The 14,062-nt window shown below is 46.0% G+C and overlaps 1 protein-coding gene across 1 annotated transcript in view; it reads left to right on the top strand.

Annotated features, from left to right (window-relative positions):
- The window catches only part of PGM1 (phosphoglucomutase 1), a 74,938-nt gene that overhangs the window by 44,063 nt on the left and 16,813 nt on the right, over positions 1-14,062 (top strand). Inside the window, exons 5-7 of the mRNA XM_075557134.1 lie at positions 2,863-3,053; positions 4,225-4,379; positions 7,484-7,599. Of these exons, the coding sequence (XP_075413249.1) occupies positions 2,863-3,053; positions 4,225-4,379; positions 7,484-7,599 (462 nt within the window). The remainder of the gene's footprint in view (positions 1-2,862; positions 3,054-4,224; positions 4,380-7,483; positions 7,600-14,062) is intronic.

A 14,062-nucleotide genomic window follows, 5' to 3' on the forward strand; every position in this document is an offset into this window, starting at 1 on the left:
CTCCTTTTCTTAGGAGAGGGGAGGAGCACCCTGAGGATCAAATTCAGGAACAACAGGATGGCTGTCTCCCCCACATCTTCCTCTGTTGGTTGTGTGGTCAGATCAGCGTATGTGGCAGTGGGTCTTGTGAGGCTGAGCCACTGAGGTTTCACACATGTACGGCATGGGATTTCCTGGGCCCGTAGTTGGTTGCTTGTTTTTGTTTAGTACTTTAGGAATTTAGAGTCATTGGCTGGCAAGGATTTTCCTTGATGGAGTTCAACCTCTTGCCTAATCAGGGACATTTGTTTCCTATCTGTGTTTGAACGACTTTTGAGAATCTCATTGAGGGCATTTGGTTACACTGTCAAAACATTGGGTGTTTTGTTGTTGTTTTGCTGTTTTATTAACCATTTAAAAAATTTTTAGATTATTTTATTGGGGGCTCTTACAAATCTTATTCCAATCCGTACATCAATTGTATCTGACATATTTGTACATATATTCCATCATTCTTTTGTAGACATTTACTTTTCATTGAGCCCTGGGGATCTGCTCCTCCCCCGTGGCCCCTTGATAGATCATACAGATTGTTAATTATTTTCAAATCTCGCTTCCCCTCCGGTTTCTGTTGTTCTTCACCCTGGATGGGTATGTGTGCCATTCATTGGGATCGGTAACCCCCTTCCTCCCCACCTCTCTCCCCATTCACCTACCCTTTTGGTATCTCTATTCCCATTCCCGTTCATGGGTTCCATGTGTCTTGTCGTGAGTTTTCTCTCTTGCCTATACCTGTGTACATGCTCCCATCAAGTCCAGAGTGGGAAGCGGCACTGGGATCATGATAGTTGTAGGTGAGGAGGCTTCAAGGGATCAGAGGTATATTGCGTGATCCCAAAACATTGTTAAGAAGCCTTTTCATGGGCCAACATCGCCTGTCCCTGGAACTTGTCCCCTGGGGCAAGCTTATAGCTTGACTTCTGGAGTCACACAGGATGGGTCTGTTTCCTTATTCAGAAAGAAGCTCTCCTGTCATTCAACAAATCATTCAGCAGTCACGTGTTGAATCACTGCCACACGTACCCCTAAGGCTAGGCAAGAACTCAGTAGATGGCTTCCCTCAGAGAGCTTGCAGCCTTGTGGAGAGATGGCATGACTCACAGCTACCCCCCCTGTACGGCCAACCAAAGGAGAGTTGAGTGGATTTTCTAGTCTCTCTGGTGGCTGCAAGAAGGTGCGGTTTGACTAGGGTTATCAAGAAAGGTTCCCTGGAAGAAGGGGCAGCAAGCCCAGCCTTTATGAACAAAGGTCTAGAGTGTGGACATCAAGAGACAGGGGCTGTCCTATTGGAATCAAGGCTGAAGAGCAGATGTCACATCCGTGGAACGAGAACAGAGGTCATGATGGGCCTTTGGGTAGGAGGGGCGAGCCACAAGTCGACTTCCTTGGTCCAGCCATGTCTAATCCTGTGGTTTCCGTGTTCCTCACAGCTCTGACTGCCTTGGCCTCCTTCTGTGGTGTGTCAACACCCTTCTTAACATGTGGCTCCGCTTAGGAGACAGTCTGCTCTGCTTTGACCTCTGTGGTGTGTGGGGTGGGCCATGCCTTCTCTGATGCGAATGTCTTCCCCGCATTTTAGAGGTGAATGTTAGTAGTTAGACCCAGCGTCACCATGAAAATAAATGACTGATTTTGTTCTTTTAATTTCCTTTCTCTTCTTTCCCATTGCCTTTTCCTTTTTCCCTAACTGGATTTGTTGGTTTGTTTTGAACCAGTTTGTCAGGACAGACGGCTTGGTCTAGTAGGAAGATCACAGCTTTGACTTCCAGTTGCCACTCATCCGAGCTATGCAAATTGGGTCAGCTCTTCACCTCAGAACCTCCGTTTCCTTCTCCACATCTGTCAGTTGGAGATGTTCGCAGGGTTCTACATTCATTCATTCATCAGCCCTGTGAGGTTCCACATTCATTCATTCACCTATCCCTGTGAGGTTCCACATTCATTCATTCACCTATCCCTGTGAGGTTCCACATTCATTCATTCATCTATCCCTGTGAGGTTCCACGTTCATTCATTCATCTATCCCTGTGAGGTTCCACGTTCATTCATTCACCTATCCCTGTGAGGTTCCACGTTCATTCATTCATCTAGCCCTGTGAGGTTCCACGTTCATTCATTCATCTATCCCTGTGAGGTTCCACGTTCATTCATTCACCTATCCCTGTGAGGTTCCACATTCATTCATTCACCTAGCCCTGTGAGGTTCCACATTCATTCATTCATCTATTCCTGTGAGGTTCCACGTTCATTCATTCATCTATCCCTGTGAGGTTCCACGTTCATTCATTCACCTAGCCCTGTGAGGTTCCACATTCATTCATTCACTTAGCCCTGTGAGGTTCCACGTTCATTCATTCATCTAGCTACTAGCACTATCCTGGCTTTAGAAATGGGAAAGCTGGGGCACAGAGAGTGAGTGAGTGACTGACCTACAGCCAGTGGCTGGCAGACGGGATTTGAACTCAGATAGTTTGTAAGCACTGAGTGTAAGCGCTTCCCGAGTTGTTTGGGGACTGAATGGTAAAATGAAAAGCACAGTTGTGTAGGAGAGTCCCTGTGAGAGTTCACTTCCATCTGGCCTTTCCCTGCCCCCATTCCTTACAAACTGCCCCCCACCCCCGCTTTCCCCACGAATTCCTCAGTATTCCCTAATGCAGAACCTTTTATCCGGTTTCTGCTGGCCCCTGAATGCCGCCTGCGCGTTATCATCTTGTTCGTACCACCCCCCCCCCCACCCGGATGCTTCGGCCTCCACCCCATCCTCTCTTGCTTTAGTGCCGTGTGCTTTCTGCTTCTTCATGCTTTGTCTCATGCTTCATGCAGTGGTGGGACCGTACGTAAAGAAGATCCTCTGTGAAGAACTGGGAGCCCCTGCGAATTCGGCTGTCAACTGCGTTCCTCTGGAGGACTTTGGAGGTCACCACCCGGACCCCAACCTCACCTATGCGGCAGACCTGGTGGAGACCATGAAGACAGGAGAGCATGATTTTGGGGCCGCCTTTGATGGTGATGGGGTGGGTACAAGGGAATTAACTTGAACTCTGACACCGACCAGGCCTGACTTTGCAGGGAAAGGTGGGTTGCTTCTGCCGGGCCCTGGGAGACTGGTGGGTGACATCCGAGGGATCCTCCTGTGCCAGGCGTCAGAAATAATGTGTAACCCAGATGCTTAACTTTAGAGATTCAAGCTTGCTAAGTGCGGCAAGGTGGTTCCGTCCCGAACTGGTTGGAGTCTAGTTACTTGTTTCTGCTCTCAACCAGCAGTTTCCGTAATTTTATGGAAAGGGCTTGGCCTTACATTATGCCCATTCTCTCTTTGTTCACAGTAGCTGAATGATGAAGCAATAACTTAATAGCTCCTGTCAGGACTCTAGTGAAAAATTAACTTCTTACCTCTCCTTTACAATCGATTCTTAGAAGTAAACAGCCGTATTATTTCTCTTGGTACGTATGCATTAGGTAGGAAAGGGACAATGTCTCATTCAGGTCTGCATTACTGGTGTCTGGCAGACCGTAAGCACCGACTGTGCCTGTGGTTGGAAATGTGCCTTGCATGTTGTTGTTTCATAGCACCAGTTAGAAGCCGCTAGTTCCAGAAAGTGGACTTCTCTAATTGTAAAATTTGGGGCAATGAAAGGGATGCCCAGTAGATACCATTTTATATCATAATGCCATGCATGATGGGAGCTTTCCCTCCGTCTCCTCAGTTACTCGAGATCCTCCCTGTACCAGACACCCAGGAAACAGGTAGGCTGGCAGCCTGTGTTGTTGGGAGGAGCACTGAGTGGACGGGTCCTGACACAGCAGCCTCTCCTGGAAGCAATCTGTCTGCCTTTGGTCCTCAGCGGATGCCTGGTAGCTAACAGTTCCCCCGCTCTCGCAGTGAGGGAGAGGCGACTGGCTGTGGAGTGTGGAAAAGGGCGAGGAGGGTAAAGTTGGCAGGCTTCTGGGGGCAGTGTAGAAGATCAGCTCAAAAGGAGCTGGAGCCTGCACTTGTAATGGAAAGCGCCCAAGGCCCAGATGGTGCTATAGACATGCATGAAAAAGAAAATGTAGTGTTTAAAACGCAGTGTAAAGAAAAGCAGCCCTTTCCCATTCTGTTGTCAGAAAGCCCTCCTGTAAAGAGTTTGGCGTCTCCAGCAGTTGCGTTGAAAGTTCTCCCTTTTCACCCCCCTTTTCCCCAAGGATCGGAACATGATTCTGGGCAAGCATGGCTTCTTCGTGAACCCCTCTGACTCTGTGGCTGTCATCGCTGCCAACACCTTCAGCATTCCGTATTTCCAGCAGACTGGGGTTCGAGGCCTGGCACGCAGCATGCCCACCAGTGGTGCCCTGGACCGGTACGTCTCTTTCTTCCCTTGGCCCTCCTTGTTGTTGACCATGCTGATCCATACTGTGCGGTCCATTCCCCGGGCCTGAACACCTCACTTCCCCTAAGCTCAGGCGTCTGGTACAGCGCATGTGCTAAATAAATATTAATTGTACGAGGGAGTGGGTGAAGCTGTCCCCTCTCTGTGCTTCCGGAGCACCCTGCACGGCCTCCATCCAAGCATTTACCATACTGTGTTCTGACAGCCTGCTCGTTTTCCTTTCCTCTCTGCTAGATTATACACTAGGCTGTGCATTTCTAAATACAAGGGACTATCTTATCTGCCGTCCTAAATTCTGCTTTACCAGAGGATCTGGCCTGTAGTAGGATACACATGTGCACACATAGGTGTGTGTGTTTGCCAAGAAAAGGGATGAATGAATGGTTATTGGATGGATGGCATTTCCATCCCCCCCAAGGGATCATTCTAGAAGCTTATTTACCTTTAGCAGTATGCACAGAGTTAGAAAGAAAGGAGTTTTAAGTAATTTCAGTGTTTCGACAAAACTTTCACAGGGAAATCCAGGCCCACCTTCATCATACACACATACACATGCAAACATAGCAAACATTCATTTGGTCTCAAATAAAAGAACAGGTCAGATAGAAAACACATGCATGGAACCCCCCTACTCCCCACGCTCTCAGCTTTTATAAGCAAGGAGGAAACCAATGAAAATAAGTGGTTGCCATCTCAGATGTGTTTGCTTGCCTCTTATTATCACCTCATTATACAAGGACTGTAAGGTAGTTTTCCAGACTATATGTAAAACAATTGAAAATATAAGTAATAAAGCCAATGAGCCTCGGACAATACTAATGATATCATATGCCCAGTGTTTGCTGAACGACTGTAGAGAGAGACGCAGGAAAGAAGGAAGGAAAGGACAGAGGGAAGGAGGAAGGGAGGAAGTAAGGTGAAGTAGAGACATGAAACATTTAAATCTGGACTCTTCAAATAATAGTTAATATTTAGTAAATATTACTTGAACCAGATACTACGTGCATTTCATGATTTAAGGCCCTTACTTCTCAAACTAACCCCCCAAAGCAGATGCTATTCATAACTTAATTTCACAAGAAGGAGAAGAGTTGACTTTTACGAGTCACCTTTTATTGGTAAGTGACTAAGTCAGAATTTGAACCAGAACCTTTGCTCCCTGCCACTGGCCATGCGATGGCCTGCATGGGACTGCAGGGTTAGTGCGGCAGCTGCGTACTGTCTTGAGAACATAGTGACTACTATCAACATAGAACCAGCTGAACAAAAGCTGTCACGTCAATCCTGGCTCATCACAATTCGCATGCAGGTTTTTTACGACAGCAAACTTTTATGGGGGCAGACAGCCTCATCTTTCTCCTGCAGTGCACCTGGGGGATTTGAACTGCTGACCTGGTTGTTAGCAGCCCAATGCCTAACCCTCAGTTCCACCAGAGTCCCTCATATTTATGTTTATAAATATAAGACTTTAAATTCATAAGATTAGAGTACACTTTTATCTTTGGAGGTGCCCTGGTGGTATAGTTGTGTGCATTAGGCTACAATCCACAAGGCCAGCAGTTTGAAACCAACGGCAGCGCCACCAGAAAAAGACGGGGCTTTCTGTTCCCGTCAATAGTTACAGTCTCGGAAACCCACAGGGGTCTCCATGAGTCAGCGTCAACTCCATGGCAGTGAGTTTTTGTTTTTGTACCGTTACCATCCCACCTGACACTCACTCACCCTGTTGTTGTGTGTGCTGTGGAGACAGTCCGAGGGCCAGAGAAGGAGGTAGCCCAGAGCCCATTCAGAACTGGAATTGGTTCCCAGGCATCTGCCTGCAGCTCCTTGGAGCCATGCCCTAACTGTGGTCCCACCACTGCATGTAGACCCAACAGGCCCTCTTAACAAATTCTCTACCATTCAGGAACAGTGCAATTCCAATTTTTAGAAAAATTACTCAGCTGCATATAGAATCTCAATGGATTAAAGTTTATCCAGATTAAAGTTTAATGTACTTTCACACTTTTCAAAACATGTTGTGAGGGAGTTGCCACAAATTGAATTTTCCTGAAAGCTTAGAACCGAAACACGGCATTGCTTTGCTAGGAATAAAGCAAATTCCTTTAGAACACTGAATGGAATGTACCAGGTACATTCTCCTGTTCAAAGGAGAAGAACTCTTAAAAAAGAAGAACAAAGTTCTCAAGGCACTTTTCAAGAATCGGACGCTACATGAACCACGCCTGTTACCACTGGGTCAGTTTCCAGGCATGTTGGCTCCTGCCTTGCCGAGGAGAACTGAACTCCTTACGGTTTTGTGGGGGGCGGGGGAGGGGGGGCTGTCATCTTTATGGAAGCAGGTCCCCAGGCCTTTATCCTGTGTTGCTTGCTGCCGGGTAGGTTTGAACCCCTAGCTGCTTGGTGAGCACAAACCATAGGTGCCACGCAGGGCCATTGGTGCTGTACAGGGAGACGTGAACGATGCGCAGGAGGGAAATGGGACCACCGAGCAGGGCATGTGAAGCCATTGTGAGTTGGTGACCCCTTTGGGTGACTCCTCCGTTGGCTCTTCTGGTGCTGAAAGGAGTGCCGATGGGTCAGCCCTGCTTGGGTGGCCTCGGCTGATCACAGAGCGTTCTTGGCCTCCTTTCCCTCTCTATAACATGAAGCCTTCCCCAAAGCAATATTCTCTGATATTCTAATAATTGTCTGTAATTAGAAGCGCTTTCACGCATCATTCTTTGGTTCTTTATGGAATGGGTGTAGAGGTAATTGGTATCCAACACACAGCCTTAGATTGGCTGAAATATGTACAAACACATGATATGACTGTTACTTCTGAAATACTAGACTCAGTGACCTGAATTCATCTTTCCTCTTCTCTCGCCCGCCCTCCTCTCCCAAAGCCCCATATAACAGCCCAGTGTGCACAAGTTTTCTCTGACAGCCCTCCACCCATCTTAGAATGATGTGTACCTCTGAGTCAGGCTCAGCGGGACCCTCGGTTACAATAATTGTTGCTGTTTTCCATCCCCCACATGGCCCTGCTGACGGTCCTGCTGTGATGTCACTTTGATCTCATTCCTCTGAAGCGTGGCGAATGCTACAAAGATCTCTTTGTATGAGACCCCAACTGGCTGGAAGTTTTTTGGGAATTTGATGGATGCGAGCAAACTGTCCCTTTGTGGGGAGGAAAGTTTCGGCACTGGTAAGTGATGTGCTCCGCACTAACGTTGTCTAGCCTGTGAACACTGCTGAGGTGAACGCTTAGCCTGGGAGGCAGCACTGAAAGAGCAACAGGAGCGGATGTGCCCTGAATGAAGACAGCATTCATTTATTCATAGCAGCCCTGCTGAAGTGGACACATGTGAAGAGCCGAGGGCCCTGCCGCCCGGCCCGCGCGGCAAACGTTACTGTCAGGGGCTCACATCCACCGCGGCCGGAGGTTTGGGCCTCCGCGGGGACACGGCCGTGGAGTCCACAGGGATTAAACAGAGAGAGACATGTGGTTTCCCCTTCCCTTTCTCTCAGTAACCCCGAGAAAGAGTTTTCCTTCTGAGCAGAAACGTGCTAGAAAGAGATCGTTTTTCATTTCAAGGGAGGGTTTCAACCGAGCTTTGTGGTCTCTTTCACTGGCCCAAGTTTTCTATGGCAACAAGTTATGATTTCTCGAGGCTAAGTGAAGGGTCGGGGAATGAGGGAGCCTCCAGGAGATGGATGGACACAGTGGCAGCAACGCTGGGCTCACACGTGGCAGCGATGGTGTGGTGGCACCGGACCGGGGAGAGTTTGGGTCTCTTGTACGCAGGGTGGCTTCGAGTTGGAACTAACTTACCCAACACCTGACACCCCCCCCCCCCCAGAACAGCAACACATGAAGGGGGTTAGTGGGGTGAAATTAAGATGCTAGGTTATCAAACCACTAAAAACATATATATTCTTGTCTGTGAGTGGTACATGGGAGAGAGTGGAGCACACTGTGTTTTGGGGATGCCCCCACCCCAAGACTTTCATGGCCTATGCTGTGTCTTCTCCTTCCTCCTCCTGGTGGCCTGTATATTGACTTGAAGTCCCACTTCCCTCATGACTGTCTGCCGCCACTCACTCTACCCATCCATTCAGCGCTGTGCTTCTTTCCCAGCTGTTGGTCTCCGGACAGGTCGTCAGGGACTTCAGTAGCCACATCTTTTCTCCTCTCTCGTTGCGCTACATGATGAAATGCAAGGTCCTATAGCACACCACACTGTCACCCTTTAGCAAAGAGAAGGAAATCAACATCAAGCGTTCTATCAGTCGTGCAATTGAATGACAATTTATGTTCAGTTCAGTGGGGGAAAATGTTAATTTTGTTTATTTTCCTACACCTCTGAGGGTGGGACGAGTAGAATGAGCTGGTAATATTGAGACTCAGATTTACAAAATTCTAAGCAATTTGATATCCTTGAAGGAGTGGCATTTACTCCTTGGCAATGGATAGATGGAGGGTGTTAATTAAGAAAGATGGAGGAATCTTGGGGTTGGGTTGGACCATGTCCACAAAGACAGCTGGACAGTTTCCCAAGATTATAGCCTTTGGGTTATAGATTCCAACGGCATTATTTAGTCCCTTACTGTCTCATAAAATATGTATGAAATAAAAAAAATACGTACAAAATCAATAACCTTTCCAGCTTATATTGATGGATTCCGACTTAGGACTGTGATGCTGCTCCATAGGATACTAGATAAATGACCAGCAAACCTGTGAGCTGCTTTATCTCTAGAAGATTCTTCTAGAATTATCCAATTTCAGTCTTGGTGTCCTGTCTTCCCTGTGAAGGCAGGTACCATACCTAAACCTTGGTCCTCGCTCCCCTGTGCCGTCTAGAACAGGATGTGTGGAAGAGCACTCATCCTCGGAGAGAATTCGAGGATAGAGAGAGTTGGGAACCTTGAAATAAACCTCTCCACCGTGTGTGTTCATAATTAGCATTGAAGATCCCAGAGCGTCTTAGGTAAGGCGTCCCAGGGTTTTGCATAGACATGGTTAATCACAGCATCTTTATCTCTGTGTGTGGTACACACGATAACACCTTGTCCCACACGCCCATGGGGGGGGCGGGCACTGGCAAGATGAGCCAGGGTCCCAGAGTCAAGTAGGAGGCCCTGGTGTTGACTGGTGGGAACAGGGATGGAGGCAGAACAATACAAGCGACTTCTTTCTCATGTGAGAGCCTTCAAATACTGGAAGGCAGCCCTCGGAGCCTTTCTGCTTCAGATTCACCACCCTTAGTTTGTGTCCACTTCCTAATGCCTCAAAACACATCAGTGGTCCTCTTAGGAGGTCCTTCCCATAACTGAGCTCATATCTTCCAGGGTTGATCTGACTAGGGAAGAGTAGGGGAGGGGAGTATTTCTCCTGGCCTTGACATTATTGCTTTTCTTGACATAATTTTTACCTGTGTTACCTTCTAGAACATTCCATAATTCCACTGCACTACGTAAGATTGTGGATAATTAAACCCTTTAAAGATTTCACTCATTTGTTTAGAAAAATGCTCCATATTGTATTTCCAGAAGTGATTTATTTGAACCTCGGTAATAGACTGGATGACTCCCTGTTAAAGTCTGTTCGCACTTGGTTGCTAATGCATTCTACAGGTACTACACGCCAACGATAGTTCCATCTTTCCTTTGTTTTATCTAGTGAGAGAAGACTTCATGAAAATAATTCATAAGCTTTCTGGGGGAAAAGGATATCTATTCTGTAATGTTCTGAGACCAACATTTTAAAATTAGGCTAGGTTATCTATGCTCTTACTTAACTGTCTGTGGCTGATGCAGTGATTTAGCTGGATGTAGGATCTCTTGGTTTATGGAGGAGCTAGTGCCCATCTACAAATTCCCTGTTGGTGTAGTCCTTCCAACAGTCCCTTCACAGAGTGTCTGTCTCTGTGTGGTCTTCATCGAAATCTGTGAGCTTGGCAGATTTGAATTCTGTACCTTAGTGAAGCATTGTACATTTTGCTTCTGGACTTTCCCAGGGCAGAGGAGGATCAATTTCTTCACAAAAGCCTCTATGTATTTTCAGTTCATTTGGGTCAGCTCCCCTTTGTATTGGCTCCCATGGTACACCTACCTCTCCTTTATACCTGTTTTTGCAGCTGTAATCTTTTCATCATTTCTGACTAATTAATTACAGCGTGGGGGCTTCACTCAAGCGTAAACCCCATGAGGCCAGGAATCACATCGGTTTTATTCTCCATTGTTCTCCGGAGTTTCCCAGAGTGCCCAGGAGATGCTCAGTCACTGCTTGTTGGAACCAGTATTCATGTAGGTAAACTGTAGCTTGGCACTGGCAAGGAAATGGCCTTTCTGTTATCCAGTGTAATTTCATTCTGGATCACACCGCCCTCCCTCCCCCCCACCACCACTAGGGGCTTTTCTTGAATAGAAATCCCCTCCTGAATAGAGAACCCACACCTCAGCTACTGCAGCAGTCTGGGACTCCCGGAAGCACTCAACTCCATTTCACAGTCTACAGTCAGGGGCCCCAAGGCATGTTTTAGAAACGAAACGGAGTTGAACCGTAGAGAGGTGCAAAGAAATCAGACTTCAGAAGAATTAGGTCATCATATTACAGCAAACCATTGATATTTAGAAGAAAAGAAAAACATAACACCCCAAACCCCATATGTAAAATTACTGAGGTTACCAAGTGTACAGCAGTCTGCTCCTGGTGGAGCGGCAGCAGCTTTCCTACGTGATCACCAAACCACAGAGGAGACTTTCTTCGTCATCAGCACCACAGAAGCCAAGGATAACGACGTGCTTGCCAGGCAGTCAGAAAGCATCCGGATTTCCTAGCATTTGGGGCATCAGCACTAGACCAGGGGAACCTGTTCTTTCTGGTTGATCTCTTGCTGGTTGTTTTTCCTTCTGACTGAGATGCATAGTGTACACATTTATACATTGTGGTGTCAGGGCCAAGCGTCCCCTTGACCCTGATGGGAAATTGGGAGGACAGTCCAAAGTGAAGTAAGTCACTGAGGAGAGTGAATTATGGTCAGGGCAGGGCTGGTTGTTGGCAACGCCCTTCTCCATGGTTAGGAGGTGCTAGTGAGGTCCGGCAGGAGTTCCTGGGCGGTGGAGGTGGTTGAGCACTGGGCTTCTTCCTGAAAACCTGCTGGTTCTCACAAATCCAGAGGTACCTTGGAAAGAAAGGCCTGAATATCTGCCTTCACTTAGTAAACACTTGGTCTTACTATGAGTTGGATACAACCTGATGAAAACTGGAGGCTGTTTGCTTAATATTTTATTGTGCCATAGGTGAATGTTTCCAGAGAAAATTAGGTCCTGTTTTCACATATGTTTTAGAAATTGTTCCTTGCCCATGGGAGTGTCAGCATTCACAATGTGTCAGCATTCTCATTATTTCTTCCTGTTTATTCTGTTTCCCTTGAGCTGACTGCTCTTCCCCTCGTTGCTGTCTCATCTTTACTTTTGCTGAATTTTTTGGGAGGAAGCAGTGTTGGATTTTAACAAATGCCTTTTCTGCATTGATTGAGATGACCATATGAATGTTTTCCTTTGTTTTATCTCTATAGTGAATTATATCGACTTATTTTCTAACATTGATCTTCGGTATTATTAGCTATTTGATTATTTACCAAGTCAATCCAAAGTTGCTGCCATCAAGAGAGTGCTCACTCACAGCGACCCCCTGTGGGTTTCTAGACTGTACCTGTTGTCGTGAGTAGAAAGCCCAGTTTTCTCCCGGGAACTGCTGGTGGTTTCAGTCTGCCAGCCGGGCGATTACAGCCCAGTGCTGAACCACCACACCGCCAGACTCTTGATTATTTAAGGGAGCACATTACTAGCAAGTGATCCTGTTTCTTGTATAAAGCAGTCTGCCATTTGGCTGCAAGGTGACCTGCAGAAATAGCTCTACTTCCAAGTTCAAAGGACTTAGGGCAACAGTCTCGAGGGTTCTTCTAGTGTTTGTTGGTTAGGGGATCCCGCTCCTCTCCCCCCTCCTTTTAGGAGTTCTAGTCTACATTTTAGGACCTTCTATTTTGCTCCTGGTCAGAACAGTCGCTGGGAACCATCTATTTCTTCTGGCCTCAGGTTTGAAGAGTTGGCCCCTGTTTTACTTAAGCTAGCCCATAACCTAAGAAAGAAATACCCTCTACTTTACTCTATGAGGTCACATAACCTTGATATCAAAGCCAGACAAAGACTACTAAAAAGGAAGATTATAGGCCAGCATCCCTCATGAACCCAGGAGCAAAAATTCAGGCAATAGAGTCTAACATTCTATTAAAAACTATATGTCATGATTAAGGAAAATTCATACCATAGATGGTTCAGTGTCAGAAAATTAATTAACATAATTAATCACACAAGTAAAGCAAAGGAAAACATTCATGATCATCCCGATTAATGCACAAAAGACATTTGTTACAATCTGACACCATTTCCTCACAAAACGTTTCAGTCAGTCGTGTTGTACTGCCATCCATTTCACTTCAGATTTTGATGATTTCCATCTTTAGGTTTTTTTCTTTCTCAACGTGACCAGTGGCTTTACCAATTTGCTTTTATCCTTGCAAAGAACCAATTTCTCGTCTCCTTGCTCTTTTCTATTGATGTGCTGTTTTCTCTTTCATTTAACTCTGCTCCGGTAGTGGTTCCTTTTTGCTGGTGACTGGACTTCTGCTGCTACTCCTTTTCCGTGTGGCGTGTAGGAGTCCGCTCTTGGTGTGGTCCTTTCTTCTTTCGGTGTGTACACTGAGTGCTACAAACGCTCCTCGGTGTACTGTTCTTGCTGTGTCCCAGCGGTTTGGGTTTGTTGTATTTTCATTCCCATTTGAATTGTTTCTTCCATTTTTAATTTCGTCTTTTACCCAGTAGTTACAAAGTGGAGGCTTATTCGGTTTCCTTCTATTGTTTGCTTTCCTTCTTCTTTCTGCTAGTGATTTCTAGTTTAGGACATTATGATCAGAGAAGCTGCTGGTGCTTATGGCTGGTGTTGAATTTATTGAGACTTGTTTTGTGGTCTGAGTCTTGAAAGTGAGCCTTGTACATTGCGGATGATGCTGAGTATGTGTTTTGTATATGGCGATGCTTGATTGCATTATTTAGATGTTCTGCATCTTTGTTGAAGTTTTTAGCTCTGTTGTCCATCATTGAAAGTGGTATGTTAAAGCCTTCTATCCTGTCTTATTTCTCTTGTGAGTTAGTTCTATGTATTTTGGAGACTTATCATTGGTTGTGTAAATACTTGATATGATTATGCCTTCTTGGTGGGTTGGCTCTTTAATCATTATATGAGGGATGGTCTTTTTTAATAGAGAAATATGAAAGCATCGATGCCTTTTTTCAGTTAGTTAAGTTTTTAAAAAATTAAAAATCTTATCCTTGGCAAAAGTTTTTTGGCAGTCAGTGAAGATATACTAACTAGAGAGCATCTCGAGCATATCCACCAAACTTGAGTAAAGTACTCAGACATTTAAGAGTCAAAATACCCCTTGCCATCATATTAGTTCTGACTCAGGTGTGTCAGAGTAGAACTGAATGCCACTGGGTTTTCAGAGACTGATTTTTTTTTTTTAATTAGAGTGCCAGATCTTACTTCCACATGCCTCTGGGTGACTTTGAATCTCCAAACTTTCTGTTATTAGCTGGTTATG

The sequence above is a fragment of the Tenrec ecaudatus genome, chromosome 1, assembly GCF_050624435.1.
Source record: "Tenrec ecaudatus isolate mTenEca1 chromosome 1, mTenEca1.hap1, whole genome shotgun sequence".
Taxonomy (NCBI): Eukaryota; Metazoa; Chordata; class Mammalia; order Afrosoricida; family Tenrecidae; genus Tenrec; species Tenrec ecaudatus.